This window comes from Phodopus roborovskii, unplaced genomic scaffold (assembly GCF_943737965.1).
Source record: "Phodopus roborovskii unplaced genomic scaffold, PHOROB, whole genome shotgun sequence".
NCBI classification, from domain to species: domain Eukaryota; kingdom Metazoa; phylum Chordata; class Mammalia; order Rodentia; family Cricetidae; genus Phodopus; species Phodopus roborovskii.
In genome coordinates, this window is record NW_026125397.1 from 2,969,607 (window position 1) to 2,984,592 (window position 14,986).

Genomic DNA, 14,986 nt, shown 5'->3' on the forward strand with positions numbered 1-14,986 from the left:
GCAGAAAGGGGAAAAAGGACTAAAAAGACATGGGGGACAGAATATCTAGGAGCTGTGGGACAGCTACAGCGTAGACATACTTAATGGGTCACCAGGGGGAAAAGAGGAGAGGGACAGAGGAATATTTGAAGCAGCAATCCCAACAGAGCTTTGCAGAAGATGGAATCACTTCTAGGAAAGGAGCCATTCTGGGGACTGAAGAGCTCTGATAGCAGGGTTTACTGTTGCTGTCTACCTGGGTACTGCCTGTGGCTCTGTGTCTGCAGATGGCCGTTCCTCTCTCTCTCTCAGCCATATATCTCTGGCTCATGGTTATTTTAGATCTTCTGTCAGCACTCCTACAATCATGGAAGATAAAACTGGATTATTTGTTTTCCGTCCATGACTGTATTTTAATACAGGCTCTATCATGAGCTTATTCTGGCTGTCCTCCTCTCTGCCCTCCAGGGACTGTGATGATAGGGTCACATGTTCCCTGAACTCCCTGGGTAAATTTTTACCAGCTCCCCTTGTGAATCTACAGGCATTTCAAGGTTAATGTGACCAAAACAACATATAAGAGTTGAATAAGCTGTCACTCCCCAGATAGATTTAAATATACACTTGGAAGAAAACAACTTTTAAAGATTTATACAAATGCTACTATACACAAAGCGCACTAACAGCAAAGTGCCCTTGGTTGCTGTTTATAATGATATAGTCAGTACACATGCTTGAAAATACCTGCATGGTGGGCCCTTCCCTTAAACAGTGCAGAGTAGCTTCTCGTTAGCTGTGCATAGAGATTACAGGGAAGTTTATGACAGTGTTAGTGTGAGGGGAGAGCACACAGGTATCTCTGTCCATGTGCCCAAGAAGAAATCTGGATATTCTATTGGGAAAGATGGTCGGTCGCCAAAGAGAATTACTAAAGTACGGTGGTGAGTGTAAATGATGAATTGTGGGTTACCTACCCTGCATCCCCCACCACAGGGAGGAATAGAGCAGCTGCCTTTCTTTCTTCTGCTACTTGGGAGTTAGAGCTCAATGCTGAGGTGGTTTGCTTAGCACAGTTGTTCTCAGCCTGTGAGGCACGACCCTGTGGTCCAACAACCCTTTCACGGGCGTCTCATGTCAGATATCGGGCGTCTCATGTCAGATATCATGCATATCAGGTATTGAACAGTAGCAAAATGACAGTTATGAAGTAGCAACGGGGATTACCATAACATGAGGAACTGTACCAAAGGGTCACAGCATTAGAAAGGTCGAGAATCACTGGTTTAGAAATACTTTGCTAATGAGTCAAGTTGATTTTAAGAGAGAGGTTGTGGATCTAACAGCATTTTCAGTTTATCCCTGGCTGGTTGCTAATTACAGATTGACTTTTTTCCCTTAGCACTCCACATATCCCTGAACTATTCATTTCTGCCCGTAGTCCCTGTCTAGCTGTTGCATGGCAGTCAACTTGGGAGCTTTTTGTTTGTTTGTTGATTTGTTTTGTTTTATTTTTTTGAGACAGGGTTTCTCTGTATTGCTTTGGAGCCTGTCCTGGAACTAGCTCTGTAAACCAGGCTGGCCTCAAACTCACAGAGATCCGCCTGCCTCTACCTCCCCAGTGCTGGGATTAAAGCATGAGCCACCAATGCCCAGTGACTTGAGAGCTTTTAAAGATGTCAAGCTCATCCAAAAGCTCTAGGGTACTCCTGAACATGGATATTCTTTAAGAGAGGCAAATGTGCACTGAACTTGGAAACTGGCTAGGTGTAGCGGTGTGTATCTGAAATCCAGCAATTGGAAGACTGGAGCAGTGGGGCCCTATAGGAGTCCACTAGCCTGGGCCATGTATTGAGAGCCCGTCTCAAACAATGCTGGGAAACTCTGGGTGATTGACAGTGGAGAACTGAGCCTGCAGAAACTAAGCTAAGTATATGTAGTATCCTGATGACACCATTCCTTGTTTTCTGTTTCTTGCGCTTTTCCTAATGTAGCCCGCTCTCTTGACATCATGTATGTCTTGCCATTTGCACCGCTCAAAGCTGCTGGGTTTATGACATTCTCCATGTTAGAGAGGAGTGTTTACCCTTAGCCCAGCTGGACTCTTAATTAGTATTACAAGTTTTGAACTATCCTTGGTTTAAATAGTGGGATTTGAATGCTTGCTTCTTTTCATCCTAAATTCAGGCATATATAATTTGCTTTTTAGTAGAGGGTCAGGAGGCAGGATACCTTTGATTCATGATAAAGTGAGTTGGCTGATTATGCCCTCTTGATGATCCTAGTCTTCTAAATCTATAGAACGAAACAGCATGTGCCACTGTGCATGTCAAGAGCAGTCATGAACTTGTCTCTGAGTGTCTTCCATCCCTCCTGAAGTAACTTGGTCTTCACAGCTGACCATCATTTACTAACAATTGGTACCACTGTATATGCATAGTTTGTGTGTTAACTCATACTTTATCAAAGTGCTCTTGTCATCTCTAGCTGTTAGACTGTTAATAGCTCACTTTAAAGCCTGCCCTTTAATCCCTATAGCAATTCTAAAGTGTGGGGGGAGACTGGTATGTCTGAGAGATGAGGATTTTCCTTTTATTCTTGCCAGCTTTCTGAGGAATGCTATACAGAGTATAAAAACTTATTTAAATTAAGTGAATTTAGATCTTCACAAAGTACATGCTCAAGCTAGAACTTACCCTGCTCTGCTTCATGAAAACAGTATTATTCACCACTGAATTTCCAGTCTGTTTAGTTCTGTCATTGAAATATCCGAACATTCCTTAAGAGTATGCCTGAAGCAAGTATGAGGTATCAAGTTTGCATTTAATATGCCTTAGTATAATTAAAGCCTTTCATACCGGTGTGACTAGTATTGAATCTCTGTCCATGGTTACTGATAACCTAACATATTTAACTTATTAAATAAAGCATATGGAAGGCTGTTGATTTGAATTGACTATACCAAGTTGCAACAGATCAATCCAAAATAGAATCATTCATGTTCAGGTTTGATGTTGCCTATACCTAATCTGTTTATTTGTAAAATCTGACCTTTTTCTAAATCAAGAAACATGATAGTCAAATTCTAAGGAGAAAAAAAAAAAAAAAAAAAAACAGATTTACAACGTCCAGTCAAAGGAGCCCAGCCAGTCTGAACCACTGGAATAAGGAATTCTCTCTTCACTTCAACACATGCAAGAATAATGACCTGAAGTCAACCAGCTGCTTTTTACAACACACTGTTTTCTCATTTGTGCCTAAACTGTGTTAAACCTGAGCTGTTCTGTCCTGTCCAGCAAAACTCCTGCCTATTTGGACCAGATGCTGTCACTAATTACCAATGAAAGCCAATTAAATGATTATAAGTTGGTTTGTTGAAATTTTATTATTTGACAAGCTGTGTAATAACTACATAAGGACTCATTGATCATGGAATTTTTAGAATCTATTAGATTTACAGCACTTCATATAGCTATTAGAAATGCTGTGCTATTCCAGAAATATAAAACACTTTCAGAATTTGACAGCCATATAGAGTAAGCGCATGACTTTGAACTCTGGCAGGCAAACATGATGCTTTGTGAATTCAGAAGGTAAGGATTTTGAGTCAATGGGCTGAAAGAAACTAAACTATAAATGGTTTGTGGTTTCTACTAAAGAGTTCATAGGCCTTTGGGAAGTTATGAGTGAACATTAAAGGTATTGGGAAGTTTTGCCTTCCTGGACAAGAACCTCCTGGATAACAGTTATGTTGATGAAGCCAGTGAAACAGGATTCTATACTGATATGAACAGTAGCTTTGTGGATGGTATCCAATCTCCTGGACTCAAGTTTTAAGCATTGTGATCTTAGGTAGTCATCCTCTCTATGAGTTACTTCTTTTGTCTGTAAAAGGGGCATCCCTAGTAGTACGTTTAATTAAGAGAAATGACTTAATATACACAAGGGCTGTGAACAGTATCTGACACTTTTTGTCCTGCTGCAGCTGCATTGTCACAGAATTTATGAGAAATGGAGGCGTTAGATGATTGAAGGCTTAGATGGTCATTGATTTTATTTATGGGCATAATTTAGCTGCCATTTTCAATGTGCACTGCTTAAATTAACACTCTAAGTCTGGCTGGATGCTTGGCATATTGAAATTTACACATCTTCCAGATACTCCCAGCCCCTGCATGAAGAAATTGCTTTGCACAAGCATCTGAAGCACAAAAATATTGTCCAGTATCTGGGCTCCTTCAGTGAGAACGGCTTCATTAAAATCTTCATGGAACAAGTACCAGGAGGTAAGATATGCTTTTCTTTCTTTCAGAAATGCAAACTTTTAAGGCTCAGAAGATGAGCTAAACTGAATGAAATTATTCATGTTGAAAGAAAGGTTACAGGGGTGACATTACCTTTATGCTTATTAGCAGATAGTAAAGAAATTTTGAAACCATTTTAGACTCAGTCATCATGACTTGGATTAAAGCTAGCAGTGGAGCACCCTTTTACTTAGACTGTGTTGGTAATGACTGCCTTCAGAATAGGGATATTTACACATTCATGTTTGAGTCCAGGTAACTGGAGTAGTTTCCCGACCTACTGTGAAGAGCCAGAGCAGTCTGGATTAACTTCATGTCACATTATTAATATGCTTATAAAGAGCTCACTTGGATGAGTTTTATCCACGGTTTCTCTTATTTTTACAGGAAGTCTTTCTGCTCTCCTTCGTTCCAAATGGGGCCCATTAAAAGACAATGAGCAAACGATTGGCTTCTATACAAAGCAAATATTGGAAGGATTAAAATACCTTCATGACAATCAGATAGTTCACCGGGATATAAAGGTAGGGTGTACCATTATTCCTCCTCATAGGGTCCTTCCTGGGTGGTTATTTTATTTGAAAAATACCAGGTAGTGTTCTGGGTGTTGATTCTGAGTGGGGGCTAAGGAAATCTTGGCAGTAGCAAAGATGTCAGTTCTGGTCCACACTGTGGTTATGTTTATGTGTGCCATAATCTTCCATAAGGAATGGCCTTCTTACCCAGTGAAGCCAGGAGACCTTTATGTCACTTGGTAGTGTCTTCTAAGAGCCCCATGGGGTGGAGTACATTACTCCCAAGTTAAGCAGCACATGGCCTCTTCCTGAGGGGCTGCTTGACCTAATACTCCTTATATAAATTTATAAAATTAAAAACTTTATCTTCTCTTGAAAAAGAAAATTCAGAACTAATAAAACTTGGTTTTGTGAAATTAAGATTAATTACATCACTTTCTCCTTTCCCTTCTCTGCCTCCAATCCTTCCCAAGTGCCCTCCCTCGGTTTCTTTCTCAAGGTCATGGCTTCTGTTTCTTGAATTGTTGAGAGATATATAATCCTAAATATATAAATACAATCTTTCAGTGCGTATAATGTTACTTGATTTCAACATTGACCACTTGGTCTTGGATAACCAACTGGGGGCTCTTCCCTGGGGAAGACTATCTCTCCTGCCCCCAGCATTTGTTAGTTGCCTGTAGTTCTTTGTCTAGAGTTGACACCTCATAAGATTCCCCCTTCCGTGTAAGTGTCTATTGGCGTCATACTTACACAGATCTTGTTTGGCAGCCATGTTGATGAGACTTCCCAGGTGTAGCTTCTCTGACATTCTTAGGAGAGGTAATCTCATAGCAAACTTCTGTCCCTCTGGCTTTGACAATCTTTCTGCCCCTCTTCTGCTATGACCCTTGAGCCTTTGGAGGAGTGTGTTGTAGCTGTGTCATTGGGCCTAGGGGCCACACTGTCATTGTTCTCAGCATTTTGATCAGTTGCTGTTTTCTGAAATGGTCTCTGTCTACTACAGTGAGACATTTCTTTGATGAGAAGTGGGAACTCCGCTTTTCCAGGGGTTTAAGGATAAATATTTAGAATGGAACTACGGGTTGGGATGGTTTAGTGAAGTGGTAATTGTAAGTTCTTCTCCAGGATCCCTGACTTCACAGCTCTTTGCACTTGGCTAGGTTTCCAGTACCAGGCATGATTTCCCTCTTGTTGAGTTAGCCTTAAGTCTAATTAGACTAATTAGTTACCAGGAAATATCCATGCCACTGTGTATCTTTCCTTAAGGATATTGCACTGTGACGGTCATTGTTGTGGCATCTTAGCTGGGCAGGACTATTGCTTACTTCCCTCCCTTGGAGCTTGCTTGCTTAGTGACTTAACAACCCTAAAGCCAACTCAGGCGTCTTAAGTAATCCAAGTTCCTGGGATGTTAATAAAGTTGTCGTTTCTGTAGATACCCTGGGTAAAGTGTAGACTGTGGTGAACTTTCCCTTAGGGCCATGTTTGACATTGTGACCTGAAGAGATGATTATAAACAATTGATAATATATAAATAAAAAATTATATCAAGAATTCTGTATTGAAAAGAATTCTCTATTGAGATAAACTACTAATGAAGAGCACAGTATGAATGTCATTATTTTTCTGAGGGCATTTTTTTAAAATTAGGTTTAAGTTAACCACAAACAGCACCTGTAAAAGATGACATTTTGATTGGAGCATTCTTTCCCTAGGGTGACAATGTATTGATTAATACCTACAGTGGTGTTCTCAAGATCTCTGACTTCGGGACATCAAAGAGGCTTGCTGGCATAAACCCCTGTACAGAAACCTTTACAGGTATGTTTTTACGCTAATGATACAGATCTTGGGTAATTAAAGATGCAGTTGCTGAGCCTGAGTTTAAGGTGGGAGATTAGTTGAGTCAGTGTTCTCATGGCCGGTAATGTCAGGATCACCTGGTGCACACTGGGAAATGTTGGAAGGAGTCTGACTTGCCCTTCCTGTCGTCTGTAAGTGGCTCAGTCAGCTGCCACTGAAGGCAGCCTTTTGCTCTCAATTTGTTGTTTGTTTTGTTTCCTGTCCTTTTGTCTGCTGGTGTACAGACGCTCTGACCCTCACATGCTATTTTTCTTTTACAACATTCCCTAGCCAACCTCTCTGAGTCTTACTCATCCCCAAATCACTTCCCATCTGGTCTCCAATTTCCCTCTTCTCAGGCTGTTTTCTCCCAGGAATCAATTTCCCTACTCTACAATATAAATAACCTTAGGATTTCAGTTCAGAAAGAGGAAGTGACTCATGCACTTAGAGGAGGAGGGGATGAGAAATTGGGCAATGCACAGTGACTGAGCCGCCTCCAGTGCTAAGTCCTGGGAGGGCAGGGACAGTAGTCTCCAAAGGGGCGAGGCCGGCCAAGAGGAAAGTAGAGCTCGACGGATGGGTGACTGCTCATTAGATACAGGGCCTGAAAACGCCTCTCTGCTCCATGTCCATATGCTGACTCTTCAGAATTATGTGTTTTATTATTACAGAAGGGAGGGGCGGGACCAGAGATTAAGAGATTGATCTAAAAAAAAATTATGTTGCCCATATTGAGGTACATTGTATGAAATTGAAAATAATTAATAAAAATATTGTATTGGGGGAAAAAGGATTCCAAAAAGAAAAGAATTAAAGAGGCAGTGACTAACCTTTGATTTAATGTAAAGCCGAATGGCCAGGTGTTCCATTTCTGAATCCCCCGGAATAGGTAGGAAGGGTCCATTTTGCACATAAGGACATTGGCGGGAAGAAAAGGGAGATCTCCGGTGGTTGTGGCAGTTTGTACATGATGGGGCTCAGGGGTTCAGCCTGTCCTTTGTGCTTGTCATTGGCCCTCAGCCCTCAGTGCATCTCTCTCTGCAGCCAGCCCCGCATCTGTGCTGGTAGCCCACGAGGCGGGAAGGCAGAGACATTCTGTGGGCCTCCTGGGTCCCCCAGTCAGCACCACCTCCTACAGCCAGCCACACAGCGCTTTTCAGACACAGGACTACCCATATTTACAGTGTGTCTTAAAAATACATTCCAACCTGCTAGCAACTTCCATGTTTGTGTTTCTGTCCTCATGCTCTCTCAACTTGGCAAGAGGAGGTTTAGATGCTGCTCAACTTGGGAGATGATAATCCCTACTCCCATGCTGGTTTTGAGCAGGATATCGATTTAATAACTTCTGCTCATCTTAAAAACTTGTCTGTAATCCCCAAGGCATTGTAGGGAAGGAGTCCAGTGGCCACACATGAAGGTGACATGTACAATGTGTGGCTAATGATTTCGCATCTCTCTGATCTGAAAGCCATGGCTTACAGACCTTGGTCCTCTCAACACTTTTAGCTTTTTAGCACTCATGTGCTGCTCTCTGGGTCAAGGCACCTCATCCAACTACTGAATGTGGACCTGGCTCTTGATGGTTTGGGTGAGTGGTGGTCATCATTTATAGAGCACCAACTGTGTACTTTGCTTGCGAGCATAGCACATTATACACACTGAAATTTCTATATGAACCTAATCCTGGGGTATCATTATCCCAGTTTATGGTGAGAACATTAAGGTTCAAAGAGTTTAAATAACTTGCCCAAGGCCACAGAACTGGTTAGTAATAGATCTGAGGTTTGAACTAGACTTAACATGCTAAGTGGAATTAATTATCGTCTCCTCCAGCCTTTCCCACCCACACTCTGCCCTGTCTCCATTGAAGGCCACTCTAGACTTTGGCTGGCACTGGCACTGTTTCTCACGCTCCAGACCAATCATCCAAGAAGCACACCTGTTCTGGCTTCAGAGTTTGTCCAGCAGTGGATGGGCAGTCACCCGTCCAGTGTGGCAGCTCTCCTTGCACAACCTCCTGTTTTCTGTCTTCACATTTGCCCCCTCCTGTGGGCCCGCAGCACTGCAGCCAAGTGATGCTTTACAAGCATCCATCAGAGCCCTCAGCGGCTGCAACTCGGAGTAAACAAAGCCTAAGCCCTAACATAAGACAAGGTGTGACTTGCTTTGGAGCCCTGTGCCTTTCAGACCCCATGTAGTACTCACTTGGCATCAGAAACACAGCATCCCTGCATTTCCTCCCTGGGCTACACGAAGCCAGGAACTAGGACCAAGGGCTCTGCCATCCCCCCCCCCCCATACACTGTACCACACCCTTCCAGCTGCCTGCCTTTGCCCAGCCCCTCATCTCCCCTTTCCAGTTTATCCATATCCATTCTTCCAGTTTGTCTTAATAATGGTCATGACCTCTCTTTGATCCATTAAAACAGTGGGGTTTTTGTTGTTGTTTTGTTTTGTTTTTTGAGACAGGGTTTCTCTGTGTAGTTTTGAAGCCTGCCCTGGAACTCACTCTGTACATCATACTGGCTTCAAACTCACAGAGATCAGAGATCACCTGCCTCTGCCCCTGCCCCTGCCCCTGCCCCTGCCCCTGCCCCTGCCCCTGCCCCTGCCCCTGCCCCTGCCCCCTGAGTGCTGGGATTAAAGGCGTGTCCAAAACTTTGGTTCTTGAATGAAAAAATGACATCAGAAGGAAAGGAAAGGACACGACTGCTCCTAGGGATTGTGGCAGAGAAAGTGTATTTGTAGATAAAAGGGAGAGCATAGGTAGAGTCAGGGGCACCTGGGAGAGGCCAGAGTGAACATGACCAGACTGAGCTGGCCTGTGTGGGGGAGGGGGAGAGAGGGGAACCAGGTGCAGCAGCCAGGAGGTCAAAGGTACAAGAAGGTTCTGGTAACCAAAATGTCTGGATTATATAGGGAAGAGCCTGCAAGCGAAGAGCAGCCCAACCCCTGGCTAAAGAGTTTGGGGTCGAGGGTGGGGCTGGTAACAGGCAGGGTCTGAGGGATGCTGGAAGAAGGTGGAGACCAGGTCTACTTTGATGTGTTCAATAGACACCTCAGTTCTCAACTTTCCTAAAGCTGCAACTCTTTAATACAGTTCTCATGTTGTGGTGACCTCCAACCATGAAATTATTTTCAAGGCTACTTGAAAACTAATTTTGTTACTTTTATGAATCCTAACGTAAGTATCAGTTATGTGGGATGTCTGATATGGGACCCTGGGAAAGGGTCATTCAGCACTCAAAGGGGTCACAACCCACAGGTTCAAAAACCTGTATTAAAATCTGTCACTAAAATCCGTAGCAGGGATTGTATATATTTAATATACAGAATCATATTTTCCAAAAGTTTTTTGGATTATTTTTCATCACAGCTCTCAGAATCTTGGTGCTGTCATAATTAAGAAATAAAATGATCTCCTCTTTCTGGTTATTTTTGTCTGTGCTAATGCTGACACTTATGCTAAGTAAGCACTGCCTCTGAGCCATAACCCTATCTTTGTGGCCCTTTTTCCCTTGAAACGTGAATAATTGTGCGATTAACAGGTGCCATGTGATGTTTGGATACATGCACATGTTGCTTTTGATGTGTCTGCAAACATCTAAGTATTTCTTTGTGTGAAATCATGGGTCCCCTTTCTAGTTTTGTTGTGTTTGCTTGTATGTTTGTTTGCTTGTTTGTTTTTAACACAGAGAACATTATTGTTACCTCCTGTCACTTTGCTATGGAGTAGAAACCAGAACTTTCTTTCTCTGGATTATAACTTAGTGCTGACTGAGCTACTGCCACTCATCCCTCTCACTTCTGTGCTTTCTCCAGCTCCTAGTAACCACTCTCTGCTCTCAGCCTTGGTGAGACCAGGGTATGTCATTGTTCTTGCTTACTCCAAATACTGTAGTAGCCATCTCCAAAATGGAAACATGAGTTGAGTACTGGGTTTGAGAACTGGGAACTGTAGCTTGAGAGAAATCAGTGAGTGAACTAGAAGTTCTCTGGAAAAATTCACATAATGGGAGCCTTCATTTATGCAGACATATGTAAAGTGTTGCATTCCCTGTTGAAGTCTCACAGAGACTTCCCATAGAGGGGTATATCAGCCATATATCACTTTAGGAGTGAGGATGTCCCACTCATAACCAGTTGCTATTGGTGAGCCTTTGTTTCACTGGTAAAATTCATGATGAACACTTACATTTCTGCTTCCCTAACTGCAAAGAAAAAATGGATCTCAAAGAAAGATGAGACACCAAGACCGGGATTCGTTTTTAACTGACATATTTATAAAAAAAAAAAAAAAAAATGAAACATCACTATGTGTCATTCTTTCCCTGTCTAAAGTGGAGATCTGTTTGCGTTATTTCCAGGAACCCTGCAGTATATGGCACCAGAAATAATCGATAAAGGACCAAGAGGCTATGGAAAGGCTGCAGACATTTGGTCTTTGGGCTGCACGATCATCGAAATGGCCACGGGGAAACCACCATTTTATGAACTAGGAGAGCCACAGGCAGCCATGTTCAAGGTCACATATCATAGCTAAAGATTCGTTTGGATGTTCTGTGCATGTATGAATGTCAGAGTCTACTAGGAAGAAAGCCTAAGGAAATATAGTCAAGTTTAGGGAGACCTGCTCACCCTACTCTGCAGTTCACACCTGTGCCTTGCTGGGTTCTAAACCTTTTACAGCACAGTATGAATGACACAGGACTCTGAACTCTTTGGGAAATAGTGTGAATATTTTCCATGTAGGAAAAACTAAGAACATTTTGGGGGGCTGGGAATCTGTCACATTGGTAAAACACTTTCTTAACATCCCTGGGTCTACTCCATAGCACCTCAACACACACACACATACATACACGTACACAGGTACACATACACACAAACAAAAATTCACAAAGCAACATTTAAATCTACTTAGAAATTAAATCTAGTTATTTCCCTTATTTCTTTACTTCATGTGTTTAAAGAATCCATTTTTTATAAAGGGCATCATTACTGTCTTAAGTAAATCAACCTTATTTTCACATGTCTGTTCCTTTAGTGTGTTTACCAGTGAGTAGTTCTAAGAAGTGAGAGCACACACCCACCCCAGTGTAGAGGTCAGTGATAAAGAAATGAGTCTGAGATTTGGAAATCTGAGGACAAGGCAGTGTCTGAGACCCTGGAGTCTTCCCTAGCCAGGCTGCCTGTTTCCCCAAAAACAACTCTGCCCCCCAAAAAAACTGCCTGCACTGTAGCAGAGGCTTCTGAGCATCCATTATCCTCTGCCTGTTGCCCACCACAGCTCAGCCCTCCATCCATCAGCGTGTGGTTCTTTGCACAGGGCCCTGTGATTGTTATATGCCTTTGTGCAGTGTGATGTATTTGAAGCTTGCTGAAAAGCTGATAGAACACTGTTGATATGAACATGAAGAAGGCATGTGGGAGGCTCTGAGTTCTCTCCCTGGCTCTAAACTCCACCCCAGGCACCAAAGGAGAAACAAAACAAACAAAAATCAAAAGCCCAGAATATTGAGCAAACCTACAAGAACACTGTGTGAAAGAAGATATGAGTGTCTTTCTCTTTGTTTGGCTGGTCTCTGGACATTTTCTAGGACTTCCCTAGAATTTGGAGAAGAAATGCTGCTTCATTATCCATAATGTGGTGGTTATATATAACAGTTTAGCACATTCATTGTCCATAGTGCAGTGGTTATTATGTAACAGTTTAGCACACCTCAGTTATTGAAAGGCAGCCTGGCATGTTCGTGGGAAGCGATACTGTCTCAGGCTAGATCATATAGCCCTTGATGCTGATTGGCCCATGTTCTGATACAGACTTCAACATGCCCAGGGTATTTGGAACATTGGACAAGTTATTTACTGATGGGGAGAAAAAAAGACTATCTCTCACAGGAATTTTTAGAGGAATATGAGAGATAATCTATGCAAAGCACCTAGAATTATTTTTAACATAGAGTAAAGGCTTTATGGTTATTACAAATATATCATTATTTATAAAAATACATTTATAGCTGGGTGGTAGTAGCGCACACCCCTTTAATCCCAGCACTGAGGAATCAGAGACAGGTGGATCACTGTGAATTCCAAGACAGCCAGGGGTACACAGAGAAACCCATCTCAGAAAAAAAAAATACATTTTTACATATATTAAAACTATACAAAAACATTATTACATTTTATTGTGCATGTATATAAGAGAGAGAGTGTGTGTGTTTGTGTGTGTGTGTGTGTGTGTGTGTGTGTACCCATGCATGTGAAAGCCAGAGGACAACTTCTTTCTTTCCCTTGAGTTCCAGGGATGGAAACTCGAGTCCTTGGGCTTGCTTGATGGGCATTTTTAGATAGCCATCTCACTTGCTCCTTTAATTTTTCTTTTTTTGAATACTGATAGTAAGAAGTCGATTCTGACTGTGATGTGAAATATGTTTTAATTTCAAAGTGCTTTTAAATATTTCTTAATGCTGGAGATTTGAGATGGGGAAATACAAGTTATGCAATAGGGGAAAGAACATGATCTTTAAGCAAAACAAATCAAGATGCAGCCTCATCACTCTGAAGCCTTATTTTCCTCATCGGTGTGTCAGAGAGACAGTATCTAATTCACCAAGTTGTTGAAAGGATTTAGTGAGATCGGTAGCTTTTCTGAGAAACTCAGTGATGGCAACAAAATATCTTTTGTGTGTGTGTGCAATGTATATTAATGGCTTTGAAGGACCGTCTTAACTATCTTATTACTTTGTAATGTGAATATCTTCAGTTAGTTACCTGTCTACATCCTTCAAAACATTATAAAAGCACACTGTAGGCTTCCTATAATCTACAGAAAGCACATCCCAAGTCACCTGGAGAAAAGGCACAGGCAGGTTGGGGATACAGCCCAGGGCCAGGACACGAAATGCATGAAGCCTGGGGTTTAATCCTTGGCTCCCTGGAACAGAGAGAAAGAAAAAGGAACAGGGGAGGGGCCAAGGGTAGGAGAGAGAGAGAGATCAGGGGACTCATTCTGCTCTTGAATCTGCTTCAGGTGGGGATGTTTAAGGTCCACCCAGAGATCCCAGAGTCCATGTCTGCCGAGGCCAAGGCGTTCATCCTGAAGTGTTTTGAACCAGACCCTGACAAGAGAGCCTGTGCTAATGACTTGCTTATTGATGAGTTCTTAAAAGTGTCCAGCAAAAAGAAAAAGACACAGCCCAAGCTTTCAGGTGTGTGGTTACAAGAGGGGTGGGGGGCAGTCTCTAAATCTTAAGTTTTTAAAAGGAAAAAATGTCTTCATAAGTAAGCATCTGTTTCCAGTATCACTGGAAATTGGTATAAACAGCATATTGTTCTTGGGCAATTTGTTCTGCATCAGGAAGTCATGCTACTCTCATTTTCCCAAATCTGGGACCTCATGCAGAGTGACCTTCCATCACACAGATTATAGTTACTATGCCAGCGTCTAGTACATTCTAGAATTGGGAAATTCACCGTGTGAAAGAGGTAAACTGAGTCCTTCACCGGTGAAACTCCATGTTGCCACTAGTGGGCTACAGAACTGTTAAATTTCCAAACATCTGGGTAATATGGCCTCTTAATTGTAGGCAGTAGAAAATACTGGCCACCTCTCAGAGAAAATATTTCTGAATAATTGCCAAAAACGGAAGGAAAGGAAGGATGGAGGAAGGAAGGTAGGTGGACTGGTTGCCAGCAATAATTAAAACATAAGTATAATTTAAAAGTGAATTTTTGTCAGTAATTCCATAATCTATTTCAGAAAGAAAAATGAAGTAAAGGAACCATTTGTCCTTGACATTTGGGTGTTTGTGCTGGATAAGGACAGACAGACAGATGGATGTTTGGAGAGGACATTGGTCCCATTTCAAGCACTTGCTTTTTGTTGTTTTTGCCAGTTTAACAATAAAGCCACGTGTGCTTACGCTGTTCACTTTGTTTTTCCCCACAGCCCTCTCGACTGGATCAAATGGTGAGTTAGCTTTACCATTGCCCACTGGGCTGAGAACGGGCAAATTGCAACACTCTCCGTACTTGCCCTGGAAGCCTCCCCTTGCCCTTCGCTTACTTGGGATGCATACAGCTATGAGCCTGGTCTAGCTCCTTGCTGCAGAAACATCCACCTTCACGAAGGAGTCCTGACTTAGTGCCCTGAGTGCAGGGTGGTGACTGTTTTTGAAGTCATCGGTTGGGGTGAAGTCTGTGTCTTCTTTTCAGTTGGCTACTTGTGGCTTCTCGCGAAGTGTCAATATCATGTACCGTCTTCTGGCATCTTAGGACAGTACATGAACTCGAGTAGGCCGAGAGCTGGGGTTTTGTTTCCTTGGGTCAGCTTTTGCA

General features: G+C 42.4%; 1 protein-coding gene across 2 annotated transcripts in view; it reads left to right on the forward strand.

The window, feature by feature from the left end:
* Positions 1–14,986, forward strand: part of Map3k5 (mitogen-activated protein kinase kinase kinase 5) — a 186,365-nt gene that overhangs the window by 144,122 nt on the left and 27,257 nt on the right. The window contains exons 16-21 of one of the 2 annotated variants that reach the window (XM_051175360.1): positions 4,135–4,262; positions 4,668–4,804; positions 6,514–6,619; positions 11,014–11,171; positions 13,680–13,857; positions 14,598–14,618. In XM_051175360.1, coding sequence (XP_051031317.1) covers positions 4,135–4,262; positions 4,668–4,804; positions 6,514–6,619; positions 11,014–11,171; positions 13,680–13,857; positions 14,598–14,618 — 728 coding nt within the window. The remainder of the gene's footprint in view (positions 1–4,134; positions 4,263–4,667; positions 4,805–6,513; positions 6,620–11,013; positions 11,172–13,679; positions 13,858–14,597; positions 14,619–14,986) is intronic. The other variant, XM_051175359.1, reaches the window with a different exon arrangement.